This window comes from Pediculus humanus, genomic scaffold (assembly GCF_000006295.1).
Source record: "Pediculus humanus corporis 1103172107762 genomic scaffold, whole genome shotgun sequence".
NCBI classification, from domain to species: Eukaryota; Metazoa; Arthropoda; class Insecta; order Psocodea; family Pediculidae; genus Pediculus; species Pediculus humanus.
The window spans coordinates 2,534-26,139 of record NW_002987360.1 but is presented as its reverse complement, the minus strand read 5'-3'; the positions used below and the strand labels follow the sequence as shown (position 1 = coordinate 26,139).

At 24.4% G+C, this 23,606-nt stretch overlaps 2 protein-coding genes across 2 annotated transcripts; both read left to right on the top strand.

The window, feature by feature from the left end:
• Positions 1-3,547: 3,547 nt before the first annotated feature.
• Positions 3,548-4,287, top strand: Phum_PHUM352040 (superoxide dismutase, putative; the record flags this gene model as incomplete). Its single annotated transcript, XM_002427857.1, has 2 exons — positions 3,548-3,585; positions 3,660-4,287. The coding sequence occupies 2 exons, from the start codon at positions 3,548-3,550 to the stop codon at positions 4,285-4,287; spliced, it is 666 nt and encodes a 221-aa protein (XP_002427902.1).
• Positions 4,288-7,761: 3,474 nt separating this feature from the next.
• Phum_PHUM352030 (kif1, putative) lies at positions 7,762-18,359 on the top strand (the record flags this gene model as incomplete). The annotated part of the gene is made up of 26 exons (XM_002427856.1): positions 7,762-7,861; positions 7,953-8,035; positions 8,117-8,362; positions 8,452-8,630; positions 8,712-8,967; positions 9,276-9,573; positions 11,414-11,530; positions 11,615-12,061; positions 12,149-12,366; positions 12,434-12,721; positions 12,803-12,984; positions 14,282-14,419; positions 14,500-14,618; positions 14,691-14,849; positions 14,932-15,103; positions 15,207-15,297; positions 15,374-15,498; positions 15,591-15,907; positions 15,990-16,210; positions 16,295-16,481; positions 16,826-17,067; positions 17,176-17,337; positions 17,446-17,531; positions 17,611-17,827; positions 17,915-18,153; positions 18,224-18,359. 26 exons carry the CDS (start codon positions 7,762-7,764, stop codon positions 18,357-18,359), a joined length of 5,025 nt encoding a protein of 1,674 aa, XP_002427901.1.
• Between the last annotated feature and the right edge of the window lie 5,247 nt (positions 18,360-23,606).

The following is a 23,606-nucleotide window of genomic DNA, read 5'->3' as shown; positions in this document are numbered from 1 at the left end:
AAATAATAAAAATTAAATTTAATTACGTAAAAGTTAAAAAAAAAAAAAAATTTCCAAATAAAAATATGTTTAAATATTAATCGACCTTGAAATCTAAGCTTGATCACTATAAAAAAAAAATAAATATTTCGAAATATAAAATTTTGTTTGTTTCATTTAAATAATAATAAAAAATAATAATAATAATAATAATTTTTTTTTTCAAATCAAGTTATATTCGCGAGTTGAAAAGTAAAATAAAAGTAAATCCGGCATTAAAATATTTTAAGTTTCATGCGGATCTGATAATGACCTCGTGCCTAATGATGATGATGATGATGATGATGATGATGATGATGATGATCATTCTGGTTTCATTAAATTTTTTTTTTTTTTTTATGTATTATTTATGACATTTGAAAAAATTTTTTTTTTTTGAAATAAGTTTTATTATTATGTATTTTTTTTTAATTATAATAAATAAGAAAACATATGAAGAAATAATTTGATTAAATTTTTTATAACTTTATTAATAATTAATTTAACAACATCCGGTTTGATTAACGTTTTATTTTTTCTAAAAAAAAAAAAAAATTTGTTTTACATTTTTTTAAAATTTTTAATTGATTCCATACTTTTGTGCACCTTATCGATAATAATGATTATAATTGTCAATAAAAAAATTAAAAAAATGCCTGATTTAAAAAAAAAAAAAAATATTACAAGTATTTCTGCTGCTTCTAGACTTTTTTTTTTTTTATTAAAACAGCAGAAAATTGTCAATAAAATATTATTAAAAAAATTATTATTAACATTTTTTTTATGGATTCAAGAGAAAAACTTTCTCTTTTAGTAACTAGGATGTATAAAATAAAAAAAATTTTGAAAAGTGTAACCGGAACAAACTAAATATTTTTTTTAAAAAAAAATCATTTATATAGAATACGATTAGGGTAAAAAAAAAATTAAAAAAATAAAAATTGAAAATGATTCGAGTTTGGTTAGATTATTAAGAGAACCCGGATTTAAATTCCAAAGTTTTACAAAAGCTACTTTTTCAGTTGTTGGTTGATTCAATAACTCACCATATGAATTGTCATATCCATTCATTCCAGTATTATTATTAACAAACTATTATATTTTCGACCATATGCATTTTTAATTTTTTTTAAAAAAAAAAAAAAAAATTTTTTAAACTCTCGTATGTAAATAAAAAATAAATAAAAAAATAAAATAAAATAATAATAATAATAAAAGAATCCGATGTGGGCAACAAGTTGTGTTTAAACAAGAAATACACGCGAAACACTGACACAACATTCAATTTACAGTGTATACATGAAGGAGGACTGACGTCAGAAATTGTGTATCCGGGAGACGGTCCGCCATCTATCTCTATCTCTCTCTCTCTCTCTCTCTCTGCACACGCGGACGGTGACCTGGTTATCACACCTCATTCATAATTGTTGTTTTTAGGAAAATCCGTTTACAATTTTTTTACATTTATATTTCCATATCCGCCATGTTTATATTAAATAAAATAATTAATATTATTTGTAAACAAAAGAAACTTTCGTTGTAATATTAACATAGCACACCTTTTGAAATTATAAAAAAAAAAAAAAAAAAAAAAAAAGGATTTTGTATTCCATTCAATGAGAATTTTTTTTTTAATAGGAATTCACATGTGAACCAGAAATTATCAAAATTAAAATGGGTAATAAATGTTATTGAAATCTGTAAATGAAAGTACATAAAAAATTCTACCCTGACTTTTACAAACGCTCACACATACATCATTAATTTTTTAAAAAATATTATGTATTAATAACTGGTTTTTTAATAAATAAATAAAGTAACTGACCAAATAGTTAAAAACAGAAAATCAATATTCACCATATAGAGAGATATGTGTTCAATGTTAATTTTGCAAAAATGTACACCACAAAAGCCCAATTACTTTAAAAATGCATATGATGCAAAATTAGAAAATGGTTTTTTTTTTACAAAATAATAAATAATTTTTTATCAAAAAATTAAATTTTATTATTCGGATTCGATATATTCCTATTTATAATAACAAGTAGTTGGTTGGTTCATGTAGCATTTGACCGTGTTTTTTTGACCTTCTATTTCTCCGAAACCGTTTAAAAAAAGAGACTCATGACGCAAATTTACGCGTACCAGGTTAGAAACCGGTTTTTAAGGTAGCTTGACATTCTAGCGCAAAAAAAAATTTTTGATTTAGGTGTATAATTAGATGTATATAAACATAAATTACATATACTTATACATATATATGTAATTTACAGCACTTGAAAATCCTGAGGAAAACAAAAAGAAAAAAAAAAACTGGTATTTGAACAAAAAAAACAATATCCACAAGTCAGGCAAATTTTTTTTTTGTTTTTTACTAATTTAAGGTAAACAATAAAACTTTGTATTCAAATTATTGAATAATATCAAAGTCATAAATTAAATTAAATAATAGACTTTATATTTAAAAAAATTTATGAATTGATATGTTTTTAAAATAAAACCTTGATAATAAGTAATTTTGTAAAATAAATTATTAGATCAATAGTAAAGTGTATTATTATTATTATTTCATAAATTTCATCAAAAGACAATGCAATTGTAAAAAATAGAAAGTAATTTAATGTGTGGTGAAAATGATACTCAAAGATTATTTTTTTTTTTTCAGTAATTAATACAAAATAATTTTCGATAAAGGTCATTTTTTGAAGTACTTTCAATTGGAATAAATAAAAGTAAAAGAGAATCACAAAAATATTTAAAAATAACATTTTGATCCAAAAAGTCATCATTGTAACTAAATCAAATGTCATTTAGAGTTTAAAATTATATTTATGAAATGAATTGATATAAATCATTCGATTTGCCTTGTGAAAAATATAAAGTTTTTAAAATGTTTGTACTTAAAGAAAAGTTAAAATGATAATCAAAGCTGTACTTTTAAAATAAATTTGAAGAAAAAAAGAAAAACATAACCATAGATTTTAAAAGTAAAGTTCTTAACTCAATCATGAAATTATCCTACCTGGACTTTATTTGTTATCTCGGTAATCTTTTCCGTGGAATCTTCGGTTAATTTTAATGGAATGTAAACGAATTTTGAATCAACCTCATCTTTCTTTATTTTGCCAAGTACACGAACAGGAAATAAGTTATGGATAATTTCTGATTGATTTCGTACAAGTCGTAAATTTTTTCGATTGACTTTTATAAAAGACTGATGAATTATGTCATTCATTTTTGAATTTCTAATCCCCATTTCTTAAATAACCGAACTAGCCATTATAATAATAAAAATCACTGGGGTACCCGATAAAAAAAAACTTCTACTATGAAGCCATTTTGTTAATAATAATACAGTGAACGCATATCTAATACTAATCTAAAATTTTTCTCTACCTTGCGGGAAATTTACGTACTAAATTTTTATTTTTTATCTTTATGAATGTTTATTTTCACTAAGACTTAGGTTAATATTTTTTAAATTGATTATTGGCTACTGGTATCAGCTGTACACCAAAATCTGCTGACAATGTTTGCTTTAAGAAAACAAATAGGATATGCAGTAACGTGAGTATAAATTTTTTATATTTATATTTTTGACTATAAAACTATAACTATTATAATAAGTTATTTTATTTTAGGCTAGGAAAAAATTTCTCCAGAATTCAAAAAAAGCATACTTTACCCACACTTCCCTACGAATATAATGCATTAGAACCAATTATTTGTTGTGAAATGTTAGAAGTTCATCATATGAAGCATCACGCGGCTTATGTAAATGCCTTAAACGACATAGAAGAAAAAGTTAAAAATGCAGTTTCAAAAAATGATATTAATGAGGTCATAAACCTGGGAAATGCTCTGAAATTTCACGGTGGAGGTCACTTAAATCATTCAATGTATTGGGAATCTATGTCTCCTTGTGGCGGAGAACCTAGTAATGAATTATCATGTGCTATAAATGCTAGCTTTGGTTCTTTAGATAAAATGAAAGATCTTATGTCGCAAATGGCTGTGGCAGTCCAAGGTTCTGGTTGGGCATGGTTAGGATATAGTCCAATTACAAAAAGTCTTCAATTAGCTGTTGCAAAAGATCAGGACTCTTTATTTGCAATGACTGGATTAATTCCTTTACTCCCAATCGATGTATGGGAGCATGCATATTATATTCAATACAGAAATGTTCGGGCTGAGTATGTCAAAAGCTTTTGGAATATTGTGAATTGGAATAAAGTGTCAGAGCGATTTGCTGCAGCTCATAAACCCTAATGTAAATTAAATTGTTGTTAAAGAAAATTATTTATTTAGTTGTAATAACTACGAGTAAAATATATTTTTTATAATTTAGATATGTTTAAAATTAATTAATCAAAAAAAAAAAATTTTTTTTAGTATGGTAATTATTTTTAAAAATAATATCACAAATTTAAGTTTAAAATATATTTAATAAATCAAAATAAAAAATATAATTATTTTATAATATCTTTAATCGATAAATTTGCTAATTTAAATTTCAGCAATTTATAAAGACTTCAAAGTTATTTTATTTGTATATTAATAAATAATTTTAAGAAATATAAGAGTAATCGAATTTAAGGACTGATCATTTTTATTATATTTAATGCCTGCATATAATTACTTAACAGAAACAATTTTTAGACCAATAATTATTACAATATACAGCCCTTTATTTACTCGGCAGACAAAATTTTATTTCTTAACTGTTTCTGAAACATTTTTTTCTAAATATGTTTGCTAAATACAACAATGAATTTAGCATTCTAAAATTTTATTGGTAACCCAATTATTACATTGCCCTAATTCACATGAAAAATAATATTTGTTATTATTTTAAAGAACGTTTTAAATCTTTAAAGTTGCCGTCGCTTTAAGAAGAATTATTTTTAAAATTAATATCAACTCTAAATTTTTAGATGGTACACTTTCACTATGTAATTTTGTTACCCGGCAATGGACACTCTAACCAAGATAACTTGTATTTTATAAAAATAAAATTACTATAAATGGGATAATGTTGACATAAATTTAAAAAATCTGTTATTTCCCATTATTAATTTTTAAAAATTATATTCTTAACAAAAATGAAAAAAAAAAAAAAAAATTTAATTCCTATCTATCGTAACAGAGTAATGATTTTTTTAGTTTTAAATTTGACTAGAGTAGTAAAACAATTTAACTTATTCGTAGTCTTTGCATCGAACACAGCAGTCTTAAAATGTTGTACTGTCAGTAATTGAGTGAAAATTTTTTAAATAAAATAAAATTATTTTGTTATTTTAAAATAAAATGTTTTAAATAAAGTTAAAGTAAATATTATTAGTTAATAAATAATGATTTCAAATTATTTTTGAAGAAAAAAATTTAATCAGGTAAGTTAACAAAAAATTTAATATTCTCTCTATAGTTTTGTGTGATTTGGTTTTTTCTTTTTCTTTTTTTCTTTTTGTCTTTTTTCTTTTCATTGTCTTATTGATTTATCTATTAATTGTAATTCTCGATGAGTAAAAATTTAAATTAAAAAAAAAAGTATTCATATAATAACGAATACTTCTTTTAATCATTTCTTTCTAATCCATCTAGAGAGAACAAAAAATTTTATTTTCTATCAAAGTCTAGAACATTTTTTTTTTATGATCAGAAATGAATCACAAATAAAATAGCAAAGAAATTGAAGGCGCCAGAAAGTCCTACCTAAGTGTGACTCACCCTTATTATTTTTTTTTATTTTATTTTTTTTTGTCGTTGACCCAAATTCATTTTATATTAAAATATTTATACAATATACTAAATATTATGGTAATTTAATTAATATTATTATTATTTTATTCGGGTAATTTATAATTCATGAAAATTTTTTCATAATCCCATCCCTTATTAGATATTTCAATATTACATTACAAAACAGTTTTATTTTTTCATTATTCTTAATTAATTATTAATTAAAATACATAAAATTCTATGTAAATGATTTAATAGTTTAATATGAAAGTGAAAAATTTATTTAGAATAAATAAAAAGTTCTTTTTATATAGGGGAAAAAAAAAAAAAAAGTAACTTTCTAGAAAATTGTTCTTTCCGGATGTCGGGGCAACAGTAAATGACGTCATTTCATTCAATCATTTTCGCCCACTTGATTGTTTTTATTTTACATCTTTAAGAACCTTTTTTCTTTTTTTTTTTTTCTTAATTTCTCTACCTTTTGTTATTTATTATATTTGTATTTTGATTTCCACTCATTACGAAAAACGTTATTAACAATCCTTAAAAGGTTATTCATTCATTAAATACGAATTTCAAATTATTGATTTTTAAAATTATATATTAATCCCAATGAACAATTCGTTCTAAATTTATTTAAAATCATTTCATTATGACTATATTGATTGATTCTTTTTTTTTTTTGTATTATCCACACGCCATTTTTTTTTTTTTTTTTTACAAGTAATATACTATAATAGTACAAATTGATTGTTTTATAAATAAATATTAATTTAAAAATATAATAACAAAGAAAAACTCTGACCTTCAAAAGTAAATAAAAAAGAAAAAAGAAAATTTATTGATTGACAGTTTACTGACATTGGATTTGTTGGGCATCACAAAGAAATTTAAAAAAAAAAAAAAACAAGATGGCTTACAAAGGGGAAATTAATATATTAATGATAAGTTGTTTGTTTGTTGTTTGATAAAAACGATTTATTGCAATTTTTTATTGTTTTTTTTTTCTTTACTGGAGAAAATTACTATATAATTTATTTGGAAAATAGAAAAAAGGAAAAAAAATTGAATAGTTTATATATCGATTTTTGTAAAAATCTCGAACCTACGCCACAGCAGCGACTCCATTGACCTTTTCAATTTGCGCTTGCTCATATAAAATCGTTTTTTTCTCACCCTTAAAATTTTCCTTTTTCCAATGATGATGATGATGATGATGATGATTTTGGAAGTTTTAACTATTAGTAATATCTTTATTGTTTCAAAGAATTTTACAAAAAAAAAAAAAAATTAGTGATGTTTAACCCGTGTTATTTTTTTTTATCATTTTAATAAATTATTGTTATATTAATTGGTAAATAATTTATTTATTTTTTCCTTACAGTTTTAATAAAATTTATTTATAGTTTTGAATAATAAAAAAATAATATTGTTCTTCTTTTGTGTCAATCAATCATCACCGGTTGTGTGTGTGTGTGTGTGTTATACAATCAATTATTTTAAATCCATATTTTTTATACTCAAATTTTTTGTTTTTTAAATCCAGAAAAAAATAAAAATAATAATAATAATTTATTAATTTTATCGGTTTCGATTGATTTTAATATCGAATAGTATCTATTATTAAATTATCAGAATAAAAAACGAATTTTTTTGTAAATTTGAAACGTAATAAAAAATTTTTTTTTCTTTTTTTTTTTTTGGGGGGGGGGAGGAAACTTAGTGCGTAATTATTATTATTATTATTTTTTTTCATATCATTATTTTACCCTTTACGCAGTTAAATAATTTATTACGTAGTAATAATAATTATTATTATTATACCTATTATCAATTGTAAATTACAACATATTGTAAAAAAAAATTTAAGTTTTATCGATTTTAACTTTTAATTTTTTTTTAAATAAATTATAAATAAATTGTTTTTTTTAAAAAAAAAAAAAGGAAAATTAGTAAAATATATGTTTTCATAGGGAAGGAAATTAAATATATATAAAAGGAAAAATGTCTTCTGTAAAAGTTGCTGTGAGAGTTAGACCTTTTAACAATCGTGAAATCTCAAGAGAATGCAAATGTATTATAGAAATGTGTGGAAAAACAACATGTGAGTAACTTTTAATAAGTTTTCTTTAAAAAAATAAATAAATTCTTTAAAAAAGATTAATTATTGTGTTATAATAAATGTTTTTTTTTAGCTATAATTAATCCAAAAGCTCCTCCAGGAACAAAAGAAGCCATCAAAAGTTTTAATTATGATTATTCATATTGGTCTCACGATGTAAGTTACAATATCATATTAATTTCACAAAATTGTTTTTTTTTTTAATTATTGTTATTAAAAATTTTTTTTTTTTAACAGTGCACGGATTCATCATTTTCCACACAAACAATGGTTTATAAAGATATTGGAGAAGAAATGTTGGAACATGCATTCGAAGGATACAATGTATGTATTTTTGCTTACGGTCAAACGGGAGCTGGAAAATCTTATACGATGATGGGTAGACAAGAAGAAGGACAAGAAGGAATCATTCCAATGATTTGTAAAGATTTATTTGGGAGAATAAAAAAAACAGCTTCGGAAGAATTGAAATATTCTGTCGAAGTGAGTTGGATTTTTTTTTTTTTTTTTTCAAAAATATTCTGAATTTTTTTATGCAGACATATGTTAAATTGTACACATGTATTAATTAGGTCAGTTACATGGAAATTTATTGTGAAAGAGTTCGAGATTTACTTAATCCTAATCCAAAAGGACATTTGAGAGTCAGAGAACATCCCTTATTAGGACCATACGTTGAAGATTTATCAAAATTGGCAGTCACATCATTTGATGATATAAATCATTTGATTGATGAAGGAAACAAAGCCAGGTAACATATAAATATGTTTAACATGCATACACAGTATATAAAACGATTCATTTTGATTTTTTTTTTATTTATATTTTATAGAACGGTGGCAGCTACAAACATGAACGAAACATCTTCTCGATCTCATGCAGTTTTTACAATACTTTTTACACAGCAAAAATTTGATTCGACAACAGAACTTTCAAGTGAAAAAGTCAGTAAAATATCACTTGTTGATTTGGCCGGATCAGAACGTGCGGATTCAACGGGTGCCAAAGGAACAAGATTAAAAGAAGGAGCAAACATAAATAAGAGTTTGACAACATTAGGCAAAGTTATATCAGCTCTTGCCGAAATTGTAAATAATTTTGTTACATATTTATTTAATTATTCCATAGAAATAAAAATTTTAGTTTATGTAATTTATGTTTTTGTTCTTCAATAATTTTGAGAGAAAAGAAAAAAAAAAAAACAAATTATTATTAGTTAGGTTTTATTCACTAATTTATTTGTTTCATCTTTTAATTTTTTAATCGGATAGTCACAAAATAATATGGTGAGTTTTTTCTTTTTCTTTTTTTTTTAAATATTCCAAAAACCTTATAATAATTTTTTTTTTTTTGCTATATTTAACATGTTTTTTTTTCTAAAAAATTTATTATGTAGAGTGCTAAAAAGAAAAGAAAACAGGATTTCATACCTTATCGTGACTCTGTTTTGACTTGGCTTCTTCGAGAGAACCTTGGTGGTAATTCAAAAACGGCTATGATAGCAGCTGTAAGTCCTGCTGATATAAATTATGATGAAACATTATCGACTCTTCGTTATGCTGATAGAGCTAAAGCCATCGTTTGCAAGGCCATCGTCAATGAGGATGCTAATGCAAAACTTATAAGAGAACTAAAAGAAGAAATTCAAAGATTGAGGGATTTACTTCGGGCAGAAGGCATCGAAGTACACGAGGGTAAGTTTTTTTTTTTTTTAAATTAAATTTATTATGAGAGATTTAATTTTAAATTATTGTACGAAAACGAGGGACATTCAAGGAAATTTAAGTTAGAAAATTGTTGTCGCATAAAGAAAAAATAATAATAATAATATGGCTTCCATGAGTAGATAATTATTTTGTACGGAATTAAATAATCCTTTAATCTCGTGTAAAAAGCTTTTACTTATAATAAAACAAAACAAAATCTTATAAATCCATTTGTGTGATTAACGGTTTTTTTTTGAATTTAAAAAAAATTTTGTTTTTTTTAATGTTTGTTAAAATGTTGTTTTGATACTTATTGATAAATGGAAAAAAAAAAAAAAAAAAATTCAAAGGGTATATTATTTTTGTTATGCTTAAACTTCGTACAGGACCTGATGGTCGATTGATAGTAGAAAAGAGAGATAGCAATCGTAAGTAAATAATTTTATAGAAGCCAATATATATATATATATAAAATAATTATGTGAAAGCTTGTTCCTACTGCTGCTGCTGCTGCTTCTCAATGTTAATCACCTAAAATTGATTAATTTAAATTCGTCGTCGTCCTCGTCGTCGTTAATAATAATAATAATTTCTCTCTCTTTCTGAAAAACAAAAAATCAAATAATAATAATAATTAATTAATTAAAGATTTATTGTCACTAATAATACATTTTTACAATTAAACATTTTTTTCTATGTTACAATTACATATATAAATATAATTTTAATGATTTTCATTGGTAAAAAAAAAGAAGCATGACTTTATTTTATTATTATTATTATTAAGCTTGAACTTCATGTAAAACAAAATTTGGGATTTTTTTTCTTTTTTTCGTTCGCATTTAAGCTTGAAAAATAAATAAAAAAAAACCTGAGGTTTTAATAAAAAAAATAAATAAATTTTTCGTGCGATTCGCGTGCATGTAATTTTTACAGCAACATTTTTTTTTTTTTTATCCCTTTTAAATGCGTTAATTTTTTTGCTTATTATTATTATTATTATTATTATGTTTTTTTAAATTTTACATGTATTGAAAATAATTGGTTACAATTAACAATTGAAAAAAAAATTTTTTTATTTATAAAATTTATAATTTAATTAATTCAATTTGTGATTTAATAATTACACATTTTTTTATTTTATTTGCACAAGGTAAAAAGTCATCATTTTATTTTATAATAAATTTTTTAAGGAAAATTCTAATTAATCATGATTGTTTTGAACACTTTTTAATAATTATTAATAGGTTCAAAAGTTTTTGGTAAATAAAATAATTTAAATATAATTAAAGTTAGTTTATATGGGAGATGTGAAAAAAAAAATAAAAACACTCTTAAAATTTGTTTTTTTTTTTTTTATTTTGTTAAGGTTATTTATAATGTCAGTCACGTGTACCTGTACAAATGAAAACACACACACTCTCACTCCATATAAAAAAAAAAAAAAAATTATATGTTGCTAATGAATAATATTTTGTGGAAAAAAAATTTTTTTTTATTTTAATTGATGGTTGAAGAAAAAGGAAACGTAATGCCAATTAAATTCGCTTTTGAAAAATTTTTAAAAAAAATTGAAATTGAATAACTTATTAAAATTAATTATTATCTGGTATAAAATATAAGCAATTTAAAAATGTTGAATTTTTTTTTTTTTTTTTAACTAGAATAAAATTTAAAATTTCATCTATTATTAATATTAATAATATTAATAAAATAAATTACAATTAAAAAAAAATAATTAATTGTTTTTAAATGAATTGACGTCATTTGTGTCTGAAGAAATAAATAACGTTTATAATAAATTGTTTTTTTTTTTTTTTTCTTATAGGAGACGATGGGGTGAGATTAATGAAAAATAATGAAATTAACCAACCAACAAATACTCCATCCACTTTAGCAGAAGAAGCTGTCGATCAATTGCAAGCCAGTGAAAAACTTATCGCGGGTTTGTCATCAAATTAACATTTAAAAAAATTTTTTCCTTTAAATTATAAAATCAAAATTTGTTTTTTTTTTTTTTTTTTTTTAGAATTAAATGAAACGTGGGAAGAAAAATTAAAAAGAACCGAACAGGTTAGAGTTCAAAGAGAAGCGGTTTTTGCCGAAATGGGGGTTGCAGTTAAAGAAGATGGAATCACAGTTGGAGTATTCTCCCCTAAAAAGACTCCACATTTAGTTAATTTGAACGAAGATCCTTCAATGTCGGAATGTTTGATTTATTATATAAAAGATGGGACTACACGAGTCGGTTCTGCTGATGCTACCATTCCACAAGACATTCAACTCAGTGGATCACACATACTGAGTGAACATTGCATATTTGAAAATAAAAATTCCGTTATAACTCTTATACCAAAGAATGGAGCGATGTGTTATGTAAACGGCAGAGAAATTTTAGAACCCATCGTACTTAAAACCGGTTCTCGTGTTATTTTTGGAAAAAATCACGTTTTTCGATTTAATCACCCGGAACAAGGTCTTTTTTTTTTTATTGCGATTGAAAATGTACTTTTTAAATTTCAAAAAAAAAAAAAAAAAAAATTTAAATATTGTTTATTTTTAGCTCGTGAAAGGCTTGAAAAAAGCGAAATAGAAAAACTTTCTCCAGCAGAAACTCCAAGCAACGGAGAACAAGTTGATTGGAATTTCGCTCAGATAGAACTTCTCGAAAAACAGGGTATCGATTTAAAATTGGAAATGGATAAAAAACTTCTTATTTTAGAAGAACAATATAAGAAAGAAAAGGAAACTGCTGATCAGCTATTCGAAGAACAAAGAAAGGTATCGATTTAAGAATATAAAATGGAGAGGTAAATATAAATTTGTAATTATATGAAATGATTTTTAGACTTATGAAGCTCGCATTGATGCCCTTCAAAAACAAGTTGAAGAACAAAGTATGACAATGTCTATGTACAGTTCGTACACTCCTGAAGATTTCAATAATGAAGAAGACATATTTGTTAATCCATTATTTGAAGCTTCTTGTACGTGGTCCGACAGAGAAATGCAATTAGCCGGTTGGGCTTTTAAGAAATGGAAATATCATCAGTTTACGTCTTTACGTGATGACCTTTGGGGAAATGCTATTTTTTTAAAAGAAGCAAATGCTATTTCCGTCGAATTAAAGAAGAAGGTATTTTATTGATTTTCTTATAATTTTAGTATTTATTTTCACTGAGAGAATAATTAATAATATATAAATTTTTTGTTACAGGTTCAATTTCAATTTACATTACTTACGGATACATTGTATTCACCTCTCCCTCCAGATTTACTCACTCCAGGAGTTACGGATGATGATGATGATGAGAGACCATTTTCTCGTACTATTGTAGCCGTGGAAGTATTAGATACTAAAAACGGAGCAACTCATTATTGGAATTTAAACAAATTGAGGTGAGAAAATATAGAGTTGATTGAACAAATTAATTATGCACTTTTTTAGCTATTGTTTTTTTTCTTTTTTTTTTTTAACACACTTAATTTTTAAATTAAGCTAAAAAAATTTGTAGCGATTGTAGACAAAGTTTGAAACGGTTGTATTTATATCTTTTTCATTGACATAAGTAAAATTTGAGAAAATGTAAGTTGTCTTAACAAAAAAAAAAAATTTGTTTTTAGAATTGAATTTACAATTAAAAGCACCAAAAAAAAAAAAAGGCGCATGTGCAATGCATGTATTAACACCATTTTGATTATAAAATTTTCATTTGTTTTAATCGAATGATAATAATGATTACCCAAGGTTGTAATTTTAATACTGCATTTGATTTAGTATTATTTAAATAACAGTTTTTATTTTTTTCTTTAACAGTTTTCTTTTTTGTTTATAATAAATTCACAATGTAATAATAATAGAAATAAATACTTATGGTTATATTTTTACTTCATGATTAGTTAAAAATATATTCAATATTATTAGAAATACTTAATAATTAAAAAAAAAAAAAATTTTCCTAATTATTTCAATTTATTTTTTGTAAGTAAAATTTTCATTATGATCCCTTTGGAATTTTCATTTTTATTTTCTTCTGTATATCTGACAACTTTTCTCCAAAATAATTATTTTTCGGGTGTACTGTTACAAGAAATTATGATTTTGCATTTAGTTTATAAACTTTGTCTGCAATCATAAACGCTACATAAAAGAAAAAAAAAAATTATTAAATATAAAATATTTTAAATGTATGACGTAATATTGCAGACAACGTTTGGAGCTAATGCGACATATTTATAATGAAGATTTAAGCCCTCAGTCACCCGATCAGTTACGTCAAGATCTTTTTAATTGCATGTCTGTCTGCTCATCTCACCGGTTTTCATTTTCAAATTTAATACCATCAAGGTTCGTTTTTTTTTTTTTTTTTTTTTTTTTTTTTGTACAAAATCTTTTCAACATGTAGATTTTTTTTGTACCTCCTGACTTGTTTTTCCCGCCAAAAAAAAAAAAAAATTACAAGGACTAAAACTAAAAAATGGCGTTTTTTGACATGTTGTCACTTTAGTCGTTGGTATTCTCAGGATTTTTCCTTTAATTACTAAAAACCAAAGTTTTATTATTTATTTACTCTTTTTTTAAAAGTAAAACTTAACTCCTCATTCCTTATTCCTGTTAAAAAACTTTAATAAATTCTCATTTCATTTAGATAATTAAATAACTTTTTTGAAATAAAAAATTAATTTTTGTCTTTAGGCAAAGACTCGAATTGATGAGAGAAATGTATCATAATGAAGCAGAACTATCTCCAACTTCTCCAGATTATAATGTTGAAAATTTAACTGGAGGGGATCCTTTTTACGATAGATTTCCATGGTTTAGAATGGTTGGAAGGTAAAGCATTATTAATCCGTTTTAAATATCAATTTTTAAGTTTCTCTTTTTTTGTATATGGATTTGTAAATTTTTTTTAGATCCTTCGTTTATTTGAGCAACCTTATATACTCTGTTCCACTTATACACAAAGTGGCCATTGTTAACGAAAAAGGAGATGTCAAAGGTTATTTAAGGGTGGCTGTACAACCTGTTTTCGGTATGTAAATTTTAAATAAATTTATGGTTGTCTCCCTAAGTTAAACTTAAATGATGTAATTTTTATTTTCAGAAGAAAATAGTGAATATGCTGTTGGTGTGAGACAATCAGCTCGAATCACTTTTGAAAATGAAGTTTATGGATCTAAAACGAATAAAAAATTACAAGAAAAAATAAATATTGAAGAAAGAATTGTTGAAGGTAGTCCAGAATGTTACAATAAAAATGAAGGTATTTTACATTCACTAAATTTTTTTTTTTTACCAATTTTGCTAATATATAGGAATTTAATTAATGATATTATTCTTATTAGATTGCGAATGTGACACAGATAGTGGGAAAGGTGATAGTTCAGTGGGTTCTGACTTAAAAGAAGAAGATATTCCTGATCATTTAAAACTTGGAAAAGAATTCACTTTTAGAGTTACGGTACTCCAAGCTGTGGGAATTCCAACCGAATACGCTGACATTTTTTGTCAATTCAAGTAAATTTCAAATTTAATTTAATTTTTTAGTTTATGAATTTATAATTATGTTTAAGAATGTTCATTTTTAATTATAAAAAAATTTTTTTTTATTTTCTTCCAGTTTTCTTCATCGACACGACGAAGCATTTTCCACAGAACCCGTTAAAAATACAGGAAAAGGAAATCCTTTAGGATTTTACCACGTTCAAAATGTATTTAATAATTTATTTTTTACATAATTAGTTTTTAAAATTTTCAAATTACATTTTGTATTACATATATTTTCAGATTACAATTAACGTGACGAAATCTTTTGTTGATTACATAAAAACACAACCCTTAGTTTTTGAGATATTCGGGCATTATCAACAACATCCCCTCCATCGGGATGCCAAACAGGAAGGAAATCAATAGTGAGAACGAAGATTTGATTTTAAAAAAAAATATTTTATTAAATAATTTATTTTTTTTTTTTACTTAAAAAAAGTCATTCGATATTTTTCAGCGTGAGGCAGCCACCAAAAAGAATGTTACCACCTTCCATCCCTATAAGTCAACCAGTGAGGTCCCCGAAATTCGGTGTCTTGCCTTCTCCAAGCACAAGTCACGTTCATGCAAAATATGACATTCTTGTTTGGTTTGAAATATGCGAGTTGGCTCCCAACGGTGATTATGTACCCGCTGTCGTTGATCACAGTGATGATTTACCATGTAGAGGTTTATTTTTGCTTCATCAGGGTATTCAAAGACGAATACGTATAACCATAGTTCACGAACATGCTCCTGAACTTCATTGGAAAGATGTTAGAGAACTTGTTGTCGGTGAGTTTAATTTATTTTAAATAAAAAATCGATATTTTTAAACTACGTCTGTGATGTGTAAAAACAAAATTTTTGTTTTTAGGTCGAATTCGAAATACTCCTGAATCTGATGAAGAAGATAATGATGGATCTGTTTTATCTCTCGGTCTATTTCCTGGTGAATACATAGAAAATTTAGAAGATGATCGATGCATGTTTAGATTCGAAGCTGCTTGGGATTCTTCTCTTCACAATTCTGCTTTGCTTAATAGAGTTACCGCATATGGTGAACATATTTACATGACTCTTTCGGCTTATGTTGAGGTAAATTATCATCAAAAATGTTTTTGCCTTTTTTTTTTTTTATGTAAATCTCAAGAGTGAAAAAATAATTATAATACATTGCAGATAGAAAACTGTGGACGTCCCGCTATAATAACAAAAGATTTAAGCATGGTATTATACGGTAGAGATGCTAGAGCCGCTCCAAGATCGTTGAAACATTTATTTACCGGAGGATATAGAAATTCTGAAGCAAATCGTTTGTCGGGAGTTTACGAGATTGTTCTTCGAAGAGCATCCGAAGGTAGCCCAGGTTTGTTGTCTCCCTTTAGAGTAGTTCCATTTTTTCGTTATCATCATTATTCTATATTTAAAACTCATTAAAATTTTTTTTCAAGCTTGTAGTAATTAAGTTAGAGTGTTAAAAATTTTGTTGTTGTTGTTGTTGTTGTTGATAGATAAAAGTTTATTTTTACATACATACATTTACACCGCAAGCATATACATAAATTATTTTATTTTTTTATATTAGTTTTAGAAAATGTCAACGCTCCATTTTATTCCATCTTATCCTCTTTTCGTTTTGTTTTAAATTAAAAAAAAAATAAATATTTTCATTTTATTAATATTTTTGGATTATTAATATTTTATTTTAAGGTGTTCAGAGACGTCAAAGACGAGTTTTGGATACGAGTTCAACTTATGTAAGGGGAGAAGAAAATCTTCACGGATGGCGTCCACGTGGTGATTCATTAATATTTGATCACCAATGGGAATTGGAAAAATTAACACGTTTAGAAGAAGTAGAAAAAGTGAGGCATATGTTGCTTTTACGAGAACGTTTAGGATTTGATAAATCATTCCCGTCTAGAACTCACGATTTTACTAAATCGGAAAAAGTTTGTTTTTTATTTTATTTTATCTTTATAAAAAAAAAAAATTTATTTATTTTAACAAGAAAAAAAAAAAGAAATAAATGATTAATTATTATTAATATATATTTACAGGAAGTTTGCAACATGGTTGCTAAAGCAAACACGGAAAATAAATCAAATTCATTAATAAAAACAAATAGTGATATTTGCGATACAAAATTTATATTAAATGATCGTGAAAAACAATTATTATTAAAATGCATAAAATTAATACAAGGAAATATTCCCAATAAGGTAAATATTAATTTACTTGCGTGTATTAGTATTATTATAATTAAAATATTTAAACATTAACAGTAGTAGATTCGGAAAGTTAAAATTTTATTTTTATTTTTATCACAGGAATTGAACATTTCAAAAATATCTTCACCCGTAGACGATTGCGACGTTTCTGTCAACATGTCTACCACTGCGGCTTATACCCAAGAGTAAGAGAAATTAATTTTTAATTTTTATTTATTTACATTTCTTGACTTTTACCAAAAAAAAAAAAAATATTTCTATCAGGATATGTTCCTCCGACAGTACTAGAATAGATCAGTTACCAAACGTTGAAGGAATACTCGCTCCTCAGCCTCTTATGGACAAACCACAAATTTCAAATGAATCTTTAGTGCTTTACATACCGGAAGTGGAGGAAATTCGAATAAGTCCAATAATTGCCAGAAAAGGATACTTGAATGTTTTGGAGCACAATTCAAACGGATGGAAAAAACGTTGGGTCGTAAGTTTTCCTTTTTTTTTTCTTTTTGGGTAAAAAAAAAAAAAAAAAAATTTAAAATTATTGACACGGGTTCTGATTTGATTTCAGGCCGTGCGTAGGCCCTACGTTTTTATATTCAGAGATGAAAAAGATCCGGTGGAAAGGGCTTTAATTAATCTAACAACAGCTCAAGTAGAATGTTCGGAAGATCAACAGGCAATGGTACGAGTGAAAAATACATTTAGCGTCGTAACAAAACATCGAGGTTATTTGTTACAAACATTTTGCGAAAAAGAAGTTCACGAATGGTTGTATGCCATAAATCCATTATTGGCCGGACAAATCAGGTATAATCACATAAATATAAGTTTTAAAAAAAATAAAGTATTTGATTATTTTAAATATAATTTATTACAGGTCGAAATTGGCAAGAAAAAGGCTTTTGCTTAACGGTTCTTGTCTTCAACAGCAACAAATATCCCCTCATCATAAGTATTATACGCAACCTCAGCAGCAGCAGCAGCAACAGCTTTTGGCAAAAGAAGATAAATAAAAAAGCTTTTAAAATATTAATTAATCCATCTCTATTTGCACGAAAAAAAAAAAAAAAAAAAAACCGAAAATGAGTAAAATAATTTTCTTAAATTTTTTCGGTGTTTATTTTAAATATTTCTTCGCCTCTCACGCTTTTTGACACATCTTTAAAATTCAAATAACTATATTGTAAATTAGATTAGAAAAAAAAAAAAAAAAAAATGAAATTATACTTTTTATCACATTTAATTATTTCAAAATGAAGAAGAAAAAGAAAAACGAAAAATATATTTAATTGACGTTTAAAAATAAAAATAAAAAATTTTTATTTTACACTTTGAATTATTAATTTTCAATCGATGATGATACGATATACCGCGAGGACCCGGGGGAAAGGGGGAGGGGGGAGGGGGACCAGGAATAAGCTCTAATGAAATAATTTTTGATAAATTATTTGCTCATTTCAGTTTTTAATTTACTTTAATCTCGATAAAATTATTTTTTTGTAAATTATTTCACTCATTTTTATTTATTTATACGTCCGAAAAATTCTCTCTCTTAGCTCAGTTAAAGTATTTTTATTATTATTATTATTATTTTTATTATTAGCATTTCCTTTCAGGTTAATGTTTTAAATAATAAGCCAATATAAAAAATAAATCTTGTTTTAAGATTTATGCTCAGTTTTCATTAGTTTTTCTAGTGTAACCGAACAAAAAAAAAAAAAAAGCAGGAAAATTTATTTATATTCCTTTTTTAAAAAAAAAAAATTTTTATGTTCATTATTAATAATAATAACTTTTACAAAAATAAGGTTAGTGAAAATATTTAATACTTTTTTTTTTTTTTTTAAATGGAAAAAACATCTAAAAAATAATTTTTAATAATATTTTTTTAATGTGATAATATATATATATATATATTTAAAAAAAAAAAAAATTAAACAACCAAAACAAACAAACAAAATTTTAAAACTATGTAAATTTTTTTTTTTTTAAATGAGGTTATTAGGGTTTAAGCAGTTGTTCCAGAAAAAAAAAATTTCAATTTAAAATCGATATTTAAGTGTAAATGATAATGAATGAAATTTTCCAAAAAAAAAAAAACAAAAAAAAAAAAAAAAAAAAAAGCTTATTGTCTTGTGTAAACTTTGCAAATTTCCCTTTTATTCGTACGTTAATTGATTTTTTTTTTTTTTTAATATGACTAATAATAATAATAATAATAATAAAACTTTAAAGCCAAAATGCTAATCCATGACAACAAACAACAAACAATAACAAATTCAAAGTGTAAAGTTTTATTGTAAAATTAATACAATATTAAGTAATAAATATATATAAATATATTTTAATAAAACAAAATGGCAACTTTTTAAAGCTTTAAGTTGTTTCAATTTATAATTTTATTTATTTATTTATTTATTTTTATTTTATGTATCATAATAGGCAGGCCTATATACATATATATATATAAATTAAAAAAAATATGTGTAAAATATTTTTATTTAAATAAAAACAACATTTAATTTTAACCTTTAAATAATAATAATAATAATAATAAATAAATAAATTTCCGTTCATTATTATTATTTATTTATTTATTTAAATTATATTGTTTTCCATATTTTTTTTTTTTTTTGTTTATTATTGATTTAAATTTTTTTTTAATTGTTAAAAATATTTTAAATTTCATTCGATTTACTAATAAATCATTTATTTATTTGGAAAAAGGGAAAATCGATACGAAAAATGTTTGGAAAAGGAAAAACGCAGACATTTGTTCAAATTAATAAATTAATTTTTAAAAATCCTTTTAATAAATAATTAAATAGTTTTTTTAAAATGACGTCATGGATTAAAACCCAAAAGTATTTTGATTACTTTTATTTTGGGGGGGGAAAAAAAAAATTTAATGAATCGATTTATTTTGCCCCCCTTCCCCTCAATGAAAAATAAAAAATTTCAATTGTAAGACAAAATAAATAAATAAATAAAGAATTGAATATTTCCATGTTTTAATAAAAAGAAAATAACATTTTATGTAACAAAAAAAAAAAAGTATATATCAAAGTCAATTTTATTATAATCATTTGTTTTTTTTTGATACGCCAAAATTTAGAAAATTGAAAAAAAGGAAAAGAAGAAAAAAAGGGAAAAAAATTACATTATAGAAATAAATTAGAATATAAATTTAAAATAAACTTTTTTTTTTTTAAACAATTGAAATAAATTTTAAATTATAAAAAAACAAAAAAAAAATGTAACCATCTAATATAAATTTTTTTTTTTTTTTTTCAGGTTCAAAGGGATGAAAATTTGTTCTCTCTCTCTCTCTCTCAAAGCATTAAAAAAAAAAATGATAATAGTTGTTGATTTAAAAAAAAAAAAAATTATTATTATGTAATATTTGTCGCAAAGTTTTTATTAAGTCCCCCCCCCAAAAAAAAAAAGTAATAATTTTAACCGTATTTGGTAGAAAGTCTTTCTTTCTCTCCCCCCCCTCTCTCTCTCTCTTACGTCAAAAAAATGTTAAGCTCTCTAATAAATTAGCAAATGTCGTTTCGTGAGTTGAATAAATTCACAATTTTTAAATTATTTTCCCCTTTTTTTCCTTTTTTTTTTTTTTAACATTCAAAACGTTAAACAATATTTTTGATTAAGGTTGTTTCGAATATGAGTTTATTTTTTTATTTTTTTTTTTTAAATTCTATTTTGTGTAAAAAAAAACAAAAAAATGTCACGAAATCAAATTATTCTTTTTATAACCTACAAATTCCTGTAAATTTTTTTTTTTTTTTTATTTCTACGTTTGTTTAATGTAGTGTAAAAAAAAGATTCTAATAAAATTTATTTCTCTTGCCAGATTTTATTAATAAATCAAAAATTAGGGTATTTTGTTAAATTCATTTACTTCCGCCCGTTGGAGTAGGAATTTTTGGCATTACTTCCGGTTTCGAGTTTGTACGTTTCGAAAACAAATCGTTAAACCTTGGAATTTTTTTTTTTTTCACTTTCATTTTTCTAAAATGTCACAAAATTACAAAAGGAGAAGGTATATCATATATCTCATTGAAAATTTTTTTGAGGTTCTCAAATATCAAACCACCAAACAGTCTTTGTTGATTGTCTTCATCCGTTTGGGTAACAAAAACATTTTATGTTTTGCATATAGATCAGTATGTGTGTGATAAGAATTAATTGGGGCTTCCAATTGGGGATCCTGAAAATAAATAACTGTGTGGTAAACATCCATTATCACAGTTGGAGCTTACACCACAAGTAATAAAATAAATAAAATAACGTTCTTCTCTCTCTCTCTCTCTCTCTCTCTCTCTCTCTCCTCCTGTCTGTCTGTTGGCATTCCTTTTGTTAATAAATTAAACGCCTCCTACTTGTACTATTATTTCACATTGTCAATATATATATATATATTTTTTACACTTGATAAAATAAAAAAAAAAAAAGTCAATTCCATTATTAATAATCAATTAATGATAATAAAATAGAAGAAAATGGCGCGTAGTCTTAAAAAAAATAAAATGGGTGACGTTTAGATTATTAAGAATAACCTATCGAGAAAAAAGTAATTAGGTAATTTTATTTAAATCGTGTGTAGTGGTTTCTTCCCTCTCGAAAATAATTTAAAAATAAAAGATGTCATCAAAATTTTTATTTAGTAATTGCGGTGTAATTTACCACCAACAGCAACCGCAGCAGCAACAACAACAGCGTACAAGGCCTTTCATTTGTAGCCATGCTACTCTAGCTCATTTTATTTAATATAGTTCAATAACCCCAATTTTTGCCACAACTTAAAACATTTGCCTGACAAAACTTTTTTTAAATAATAATTTTCACATGTTATTTTATTAAAATAATAGTTTGAACCTTTTCAACAATGAAACAATAAAAAAAAAAAAAAAAATTAAATTTTATATTTGAAAACATTTTTTTTTGTATTGTTTGTTTATAAAAAAAAGGATATATAGGAAAGAAATAGTTTTGTTTTTAATAAAATTTTCAAAATTAAAAAAATGATAGTCAGTTTTTTTTTTTTTATTTGATTCATCTGTGAGAAAAGTTTAAATAAAAATTTAAAAGATTTAACTTAAATAGTTTTAAAACCACCTTTGAGAGAGGGGAAGAAGGTGTATGTGTGCGTTTGTATTGTTTGAAAACCTTTTGGGCCTCGCTAAAAGGTGCATACCATTGAAACCCCTTGAGAATACGGAGGCCGCGTAAAGGACCGAAAATTGCAGAACTTGCGCTATCTGACGAGCATCATTTCATCTCATCGCAGACGGTTCAGTAGAGTAAAAGTCTTGGACGCATTAGGTTGGTCACGCCCCGATAAAAGTCGATATACGTTCATCGCGTTTTTCGAATTTTTTTTTTTTTTTTTTCTATTATTTTCACATTTTATTATTTAAATGATTGTGTTGTGATGTGCAATGAAATTGATTTGATTACATTTCATATTTGTTTTCATTTATTATTTTTTGATTATTTATTTTAAATCCTAAAAGGAGAATGTTTCTGGCAAGTTGTATATTGCAGAAGCCATACGCCTCTTTCGGATTTTATTTTACATAATTTAACCTCAGGTAAAATTTATTATATTATTAAACCTTAAAATTTAACTGGATAAATGAAATAATTTAACAATTGCAATCATCATTTATCTCGTTTAAAGAATAATATTCAAATTATTTAATATATAATATGACTTACCATTGTTTACCAGTGGTTTAAAAAAAATGGCGGCCAACATGAAATTTTGCGGTTATGGTTGCCACGGTTTCAGGGGGTTCTTTTACAAAATTTCGTTTATTTAAAATTTACACCTTTTTTTTTTTAAAAATTACAATTTCACATGGATTTTGTTAGCGCGTTGTATGAATACGAACTCATTATATCACATTTTAATATTGTTTTCTCTTTTATTTAATGATTAATTTTTGTTAAAGTATTCCAAAAAAAAAAAAAAAAGTTAATTGAATTGAATTGTACGTGTTTGAGTTTAAATAAAATATAAGAACGTTAACGATTTAAATGTCTTTTCTATATATATAAATAAAATAAATTATTTTGTCATTGCAGCAAATTAAATTATTAATTAATAAAAAAAAAATGAAAACCTTTTTTTTTTTTTTTTTTTTGTTAATAATGAATCTAGTAAAAAAAATTTTTTTTTTTTTTTGATTGTTAAATCCTTTTGTTTCTTTTTTAGAATTAAACTGGTAGTCAAATCAATTTTTTTTTTT